Source organism: Corylus avellana, chromosome ca3 (assembly GCF_901000735.1).
Source record: "Corylus avellana chromosome ca3, CavTom2PMs-1.0".
Classification (NCBI taxonomy): Eukaryota; Viridiplantae; Streptophyta; class Magnoliopsida; order Fagales; family Betulaceae; genus Corylus; species Corylus avellana.
In genome coordinates this window covers 35319548-35327822 of record NC_081543.1, presented here as the reverse complement: position 1 = coordinate 35327822, position 8275 = coordinate 35319548, and the positions used below count along the sequence as shown (strand labels likewise).

The window sequence follows — 8275 nt, the reverse complement described above, 5'->3', positions numbered from 1 at the left end:
CAAAAACTTGCTTGCATCAAAATGATAGCATAACCCCATGTTATAGCAAGTAATATATTAGATCGAAGTTGATCTTCATGATAAAATATTTATTATTGTGCAAAAAAAAAATTCTTAGCAGTTTAATTAAACTTATCAGTATCATTGATTAAATTTACCAAAATGATGGTGCGAAAAGGTGCCAAGAGACTTTGGTTTTACGAAATTAAAATTCAAAATTTATTAAAACATTTGCATCATTTATCAATCCCATAATCGACAGCCATGTTAAAGACATTTGAGTGGCGTTTAGATTTTTCTCTGTTGAGGGGCCAAGAACAATTACAAACCAAAAACATTCAAGAAATCGTCAAATTCAATCTTACTAGGAAAAATAAAAACACACCGATATAATGATTAAGACTATGACAATATCTTCGTCAGGTAAACATTGTCTGTCTTGAATATTGATGACGAAATTTATCAGCAAAATTATTAATATCCATCCACTAATCACATCACTAATCATTTCTAAATCCGAACTACTTTCAACAAATCCAACTACCTTTCAAAATTCAAGCTCACTTGCCTCTCTTACCATTCCAAATCCCACCCAAAGAAAATTTGGGAAATTATATCACAATTTCTAAGACTTACACCCTTTTTTTACAGACCCCTTTTACTTCAAACCACCAAAAATCCCATATCCATTGGGGTTTTCTTCACCTTTTCTCTTTCTCTTTTGACCCCAAAGAGAAAATCAGAAAATGCTGACCAACCGAATTGTCTTGTTCCTTTTCTTTTTTTTAATCTATTGGTCTCCACGGTGGATCATCATCTCGCGGTACTGGTTCAAGGACTCCTGCCTCTGCAACCTCATTTCATCGTTGAACTTCTTGATGAACGCCTCCACTCGCCGGTTCAGATCGTCCTGACTCAGCGACGGTTCCCTCTTGAGTCGTACCGATCCCGGCGACGAGTTGTTGCTTCGGTCGGGGAACGTCTCGCACTTCTTCATTTTCGGAGGAGGGGTATTCTCGTCCGTTGGCTGGTTGTTGCGCCGCATGTGCGGTTCCCACGTGTCGGACTTCTTCAGGTGCCTCGTTAACGGCATCGAACGGCCCTCCGTTATTGTCTTCCACGTGGTCTCTAACGTCTCCTGCCGCTTCGGCCTCGACACTCCCAAGGCCTTCCCTGCTGCAAAGGTACCAAAAAAAATTGTTAACTTAATTACCCTTTCTGCCACTGTCTATTCAAAAGAATCAAAACCGTGCCTACTGAGGTGCAATTCAAAGAAAAATAGTAGGGGCAATTTCAACTTTGAGTGGCAAAGAGAGAAAATGTTCAGGTAGTCCTGATAGCAACAGATGACATGTGGTCTCAGCGGATCTGTGTCCCACTTTTTAAGATCGATTTCAATCAAATGGTCCACCACTACAAAAATATGCGAAAAGGCGAGGGTAATTTCGACATTTAAAAACGTTGAATTTTGAATTACAATGAATATTATTTTGCTTTTAAAAAAAAAAATCAGCGGCACGCAAATCTAGACGGAAAAAGCCACCGGTGAAGTAATTATTTTCCAGAAAATAACCGTTGAAGTGCCGGAGTGACGGACTTAATCATAACGGCCAGATTTACATTCGCCGAAAAATTCCAAAACAAATAATAAAACGGAGAGAGAGAGAGAGAGAGAAGAGAATACCTTCAGGACTGGCTTTCACAGGCTTCCGATGAGCGAATCTGGCAGAAACCGGCGGTTTCTCATTTTCTTTCTCATTGTTCGAAAACAGAAGCTCCAAGGAGTCTTGCTTAAGAAGCCCGCCGTCCCACGCCGACCCCGGAAGCACAGCCTCATGACCACCGTTCATCAAGATCTCATTGCTCGACGTCTTCTCCACTCCCTCCGAATCCACCCCCCGCACCACAGGAACCGAAGCCTTCGCCGTGTCGTAAACGTACCTACTCAAAATGTCGTCGTTTCCGTAAGCCACATAGTCCTCACGTACATCCTTCACCGGAGTCGGTGTCGGCGGAGCCGCCAGCATCTCCGGCGCCGGATCGTCGGGTCTCGGCTGGAGCTTTGATGAGGCGAAGATGCTTATGATGATGCAGTTGATGAGGATGTAGAGGTAGGGAGGCCTGAGCCAGGACAGCAGGAAGCTCCAAATCGAAGGGATCTCGGATACCACGAAATCCGATACCACCGGAGCCGAGACCTTCAGCGCCAAAGCCATGGTCAGCACACCGGTAGAGATCAGGACAAGCTTCAGAGAAAGGTTCCAGCTATAGCTCGAACTCGCTGAGAAGTACGCCATTTTCTCGCCGTTGTGAGAGCTTGAGATTCTTCTTAATTATTTTCTGGAAACCAAAGAGTGCGAAGAGAATGAGAGCGTGGTGGAGAAATGAGAGGGCCGGGTAATTTATAAGGAGAAGCGTCTGTGACTCTGTGGTGAAACGTGGGCCGTTGGATTACGGAGAAATGTCTTTTTATTGGAAGGCATGGATGGGTTCGATTGTTTGCGATGAAAGGAATTTACGATGATGGGCTTGTGAAAATGTGGTGGTTGGGGCCCGGAGGTGTTCCATGTGGATGAACACGTGATCTGTAGATGAGGAGTTGGCAGGTTGTCACGTCAGCGTTTGCTATGTGGCAGTCTTGACAATTGGGATTATAATACGTGTCCACGCTTTGCTGACTGAAAAAACGAGCCATAGTGACTGAGAAAAAAAAAAACTTTTTAATATTTGTTCTCCATCAGTAGAAGTCCTTTTTAGATATCTCAATATTACGTGATCATGACAAAGAGTATTTAGTAAAAAAAATCAGGATCTTGCTTCGTGTCAATGATATGACAATTGTATTATAATTATTCTAGCTGCTCCTGATTATAGTAATACATGTTTATTGAGACGGGCATAAATGATAAAAATATCAAGCGTTTAGTGATACGTCTAACTCAGTCTTATCAATAAAAGCAGTAGAACAATTAATATTAATAGAATTAAAAATTTTTAGATTAAATTTCACTTAATCTCTTCAAATTATTATTTTAATGACAATTTAACTCTCAAACTATCAATTGCGAGAATTTACCCTTTTAAACTACCAAAACAATGACAATGTACCTCTAATTTTAAAAAAATGACAAAATTACCCTTACTAAAATAAAAACAAAAATACTAATTTTTTTTTCTTCGAATTGTTAAAGGCATTTTTGTCTTATTGGAAATTTTATAGAGGTAATTTCATCATTTTGTTACTATTGGGGGGTACATTGTTATTGTTTTGGTAATTTTGGAGGTAAACTGTCGTAATTGATCATTTGGGGATAGATTGTCATTAGGGTGATAGTTTGAAGGGGATAAGTAGACTTTACTTAAATTCTTATTTTGGAATTATGATTCGAGTAATGTTAGGTACCATCTTTTTATCCTCCTAAAATCTTTCTAAAGCTGAGGTAGCTTTCAAAATCACTATTGGATCAAAATTTAAGTATGATTCATCTAAAATTTAATTGTGATATTAAAAGTCACATCAGTTTTAGAAGGATTCTCTTAATTTCATTTGAATTGAATAATATTCAGTTATTTATAAAAGAAATGTATTTTTGTCCTCTCAAAAAGTAAAAATATAAAATTACGAGCCCTGCTATGCGGCCGCCAAAAGGCAGCCTAGTGTAGGACATATATTAAAAAAAAAATTGTTTTTTTTTTTTTTGTTTTTGGTTAGTTAAATTTTTATAAATTAATATTTAATTTTTAATGCCTCAAAACTTGTTTTTAGGTTCAAAACTAAAATTTATGGATAGAAGGTTAACCCTTTAGGGTTTTGTATCACCTAAAAGAGATTCGATCATCCTAAATTTGGTGCTAATACCTTATATTTAGTGCTAATATTTCAAATTTTGATTTCTCTTTAATATCTCTCTTCTTTAATTAAAAAAAAAAAAAAAAATTGGCAATGTTAGATTTAGCAGACTCTGGGATGACCCAGGTTGTCGAAAATCTCAACTCATAAAATTACTCATCTATTATAACTAATTGAATATAATTCTATTTATTTGAACGGAAATAAATCTTATTTTTATTTTGAAAGTCGAACTTTTACCTTAACAGACGGTTCAATTAAGATTAAAATCACCCAAAAAAAAAAAAAAAGACTACGTTGTCCCAAATCAACCTTGCCACGTGGTTCGCAAAAACCGAGCCAGAATCCCTATCTGTGTAGATGTTTGGAGAGGCGGTTAACTCTGTCGTGTTGTCAACCTTTGGTTGCATTAATAATCATCCTAGAGAATCTAAATACATGTTAATTCTCTGTGTTTTTTAATGTTATTGTTGAGTTTTTAACGAAGAATGCAGCGGGATGGTGTCAGAATCTTTTAAATAGTATAAGGATATACCGCCTCGCAACGGCTATATTTTATTTGACCGTTAACTCCGGGTCCTGAATTCCCGGCCCATGGGTGCTGTGTCTTTTGGGCTCCCCACGTGCCCACCGGCTCAGAGAGCGCACACTTAGCCGACCACGATCGCGACAATAAAATAAAAACCGACCACAACGTGAAGTAATTACCAAGTAAAACAAAATGTAACAAGTAGTCTGACAAGTAACGCAACGATAAATACGACCAAAAAGTTGCATATGAAATTTGGCTTAATCTCATGCCGACTAAATCACCCAATGATAACTTTCTCATTCTTTATATAATATATAGCAGCCAAACAAACAGGATTAATAAACATTTGGGTGAGATTAATTAATTATAATTACCACTAGAAAGGTTCTCAAGAGATAGCTCAATCGGCTTTGGACCACGCCTAATGAAGTGGAGGTCACTAGTTTGAATCCTCCCTCCCCCTTCCCTTGTGTGGATATGTAAAAAAAAAAAAAAAAAATACCACTAGAAAGTCTTTGGGTTGGGTAACAATAATTAACATTGAAAAGTCCATGTGCTTGTGATGAGGACCTTTCCATTGATACTCTTAATGACAGATTTATTTTATCAATTCAATAGATTTATACAAACATTTGTGCGAGAATAACAAATTATAAAATAAACTCATATTCTCCCACCAACGTTATTAGTGTTGGTGCAATGATTTATAGTGATTTTAAAACCGCCTTTTAGAAAGAGTAATGTTGTATATTGGATAAGTATTTACCTTTTATTTACTAAAAATTGATGTGGTGCGGTCTCTCAACCAAAACATTTATTTTCATCTACCAAATGCCATGAGGGACCACTCCACATTAATTTTGGTGGATGAAAGGGAGATACTTGTTTATTATTTAGTATTACTCGAGAGGGAATGTTGAATTAGAAGGGTTCATCAGTGGGATCTAGTGAAGCCGCTCAAATGCCCAAGTTAGTAAGTGTATGACGAATGAGTATTATTTTGGCTGAGTTTTACTAAGGGTTAAATTTCATACATGTGAGGTTTACATTGGTTTCTTATATAGGCCAACATCCATTTAGGGTTTGGGAGAGCCTCCAGCCAATAATTTATTGCTTGATGTGGATATTTTCTCTTTTCGCGTGTTAGGGAAGGTAACATGGTGTGAGCATTGTGTTAGCTGACCTGGCGGAAGGCGGATTTGCTGCTAAACAACATTCTTGTGGTGATGTTACATTTGGATCCTTGTTGCTAGTTGGACTATGGGTTGTCAAGTCAATAAGCCATCGGGTCTCTAGCGAGACCCTATTTCACGTTCCTGGAAGTTAGTTGGGTTTTTTAGCAAATTGACCTCTTATGAGCTTATTGACATCTAAGTACTCCTCCAATAGTCCCGCAATTTTCTTAGATGACTGGTGTGTCAATCAATTCATGAGAATTTGAAATAAGTAATTTGAGTCTGCCAGTAGTCTCTTTTAGGACCCGTCAATGTCCAAACCCTATAATTAGGTTGTCATGCTGTCGAAATTTCATAGAAATATAAACAACCTAATTAATAACAAAAAAAAAAAAAAGACAGGTGCTTTTCATTATATATGAATCATGATAAGTTAGTCAGCATGAAGATTGAAGCATATCTTTAACAACGAAAATTAGTGAGATAGAAAGGTTCACTCTTTAGCCGTACGTCCTTGTCCCACTCCTAAAAAATACCGACCACCCTGAAAACCACAAAGCTAGGTTACCTCAATGGGAGACTCTCAGACTAATTTGGGTTTTGGGGAAATCATGAGCCATAGGAACACGCAACTATGTGCAGAGAATCCACGGTCAAGACGAGCTCAATTCTCTACCAAACCAGATGTGTGGTGGCGGGGCTTCCCTAGTCAAGTGAGACAAAAGGATCAAGTTGACAAGTTGGCTACATGGATGTACTCGTGGCACCATCTGGTTCACGTTTTGTGTCGTAAAATAAGAACCAAAGTCAAAAGGAGATACATTTGGAGAGTTAAGGTTGGAAGATATGGGTTACACATTTGAAAGTCGGAGGTAATGCTTGTTTTGCAAGCTTATTTTGAGTTGAAAATGCCAACGGGAGCACAGTAACATGAATTTTTTATTTTTTTTAAATTTCCATACCCTAGTTTTTGTTTTGTTTTGTTTTTTTTTAAAAAAAAAAATTAGCTTTAGTTTTATTTTTTTAAAAGGGTATTTTTGTCATTGGAGGATATTAACAGTTTTTGGTAGTTTGAAGAGACATAGTCTCAATTGAAAGTTTGGAGAAAACATTATCAACTGAGTGTTAGTTTGAGGAGGGCAAGTAGACTTTTTCTAAATTGATAATTTAACGTGGTATTAGAATAACGGTGTCGAGTTCAAACATTATCTCTTTCTGTAATTCACGTCACATTTTAATTGAATATTTTAAGTACTTGACGATGAAGAATTTGAACCCAAATGTATTAGACTTTCAAGTCAAGTCGTGGCAGTTTTTTGAGAACCGGAACCTTAGCAATTTTTTTATCAAATTGCTCACAATTTGAATAAAAAATATGAGAACATTCTCATCAGATTCAAACAAATAGGATTATAAACCCTAGTTATTTGAGCATATAAATCCTATATTAACTCTCTAATATTTTGATGCAATAATTGCTACCAATACAAATGGCGATTCTCTACCCAATTTTCAGTCCGTCCAAAGATGACCTAATATTATTTGACCAGAAGTACAAAAAGTATATGAAGTATTCATAAAAAAGAGTGCAATAATGGGAAGCTATTTATGACCGTACAATTTGATGGCACCGTCCAATTGAGGGATTATTGACACGTATCATGATGGAGATTGGAGAGGCACGCCTTCGTGGGTGGTTAGCCGCATACAAGTTCTAGTGGCTAGTCTGCTACACGGTCCACACTTCTCAATCGTCCAAAACGACGTCATATTTTGTTCTTTCCTCACAAGTCTAAAATATGTGCCTAACTTTGAAGACTCAAAAAGATCATTGCATATTCTTCTCAATAATGGATTCGATGGAGCTATATCTCCTAACAAAACAAAAGAAATGTTAGATATTGATTGGCTGGGAAGCTAGACACGTGGATCATGTGGGGCCCTACCAGTCTAGAGCTTCTTACAGAGAGTGATGGGAGGAGGTATGGTACCCATAAGCCTGGCTTGTGATCATATTCTCACAACAATTCAAGGTTGGAGTAAAGTAATGTCGTTTGATTGAAGAAAAAAAAAATTATATATTCTTTAATCTATGGGACTTAATTATATTCTCACAACAATTCAAGTTGTATTTTTGATGAAAAGGCTAATGGAGATCTCAAATTTAGAATGAGCCTAAACTCATATCTCAGATATATTAAATTGAAAATTAAGATCTTAAGTCAAGCTAAAAGCATTTGAAGTTCTGGTTTGATTTATCCATCTCTATAAATAAATATGCAAAATACTTTGTACATTAAGAAATAGAAAAAATGTTCGTAGAGTTTCATGAGATTTAATTTTTTTATCAAATCATTTCATATGGTTTAAAATTAACTAAATCACTCTTTAAGGTATGCTTCGTTATCAAATCGCTGCCTCTGTATACCTGTTATTAGGGTTTTTAACAAAAATTGTGACATGCAAGCATAATACCATATCAGACCTAATAAATTAGCTCCACATATATAGAAATGCAACTTTAGCTTGACATATGGCAAAAACAAGAAGAAAAAGGAAAATTGATTAAATCACTCTTTAAGATATGCTTCATTATCAAATCGCTCCCACTGTATACCTGTTGTTAGGGTTTTTAACAAAAATTGTGACATGTAAGCATAAAACCATATCAAACCCAATAAATTAGCTCCACATATAGAAATGCCAGCTTAGCTTGAC

The 8275-nt window shown here is 36.7% G+C and overlaps 1 protein-coding gene across 2 annotated transcripts; it reads right to left on the bottom strand.

Moving 5' to 3' along the window:
- Positions 1-390: 390 nt before the first annotated feature.
- LOC132174903 (uncharacterized) lies at positions 391-2361 on the bottom strand. Of its 2 annotated transcripts, none has more exons than XM_059586646.1 (2): positions 1685-2361; positions 391-1176 (listed from the first exon to the last, which is right to left on the bottom strand). In XM_059586646.1, exons 1-2 carry the CDS (start codon positions 2295-2297, stop codon positions 791-793), a joined length of 999 nt encoding a protein of 332 aa, XP_059442629.1. In that variant the 5' UTR covers positions 2298-2361; the 3' UTR covers positions 391-790. The 2 variants fall into 2 exon arrangements, with proteins under 2 accessions (XP_059442629.1, XP_059442630.1); XM_059586647.1 differs by having other exon boundaries at positions 391-1173.
- Between the last annotated feature and the right edge of the window lie 5914 nt (positions 2362-8275).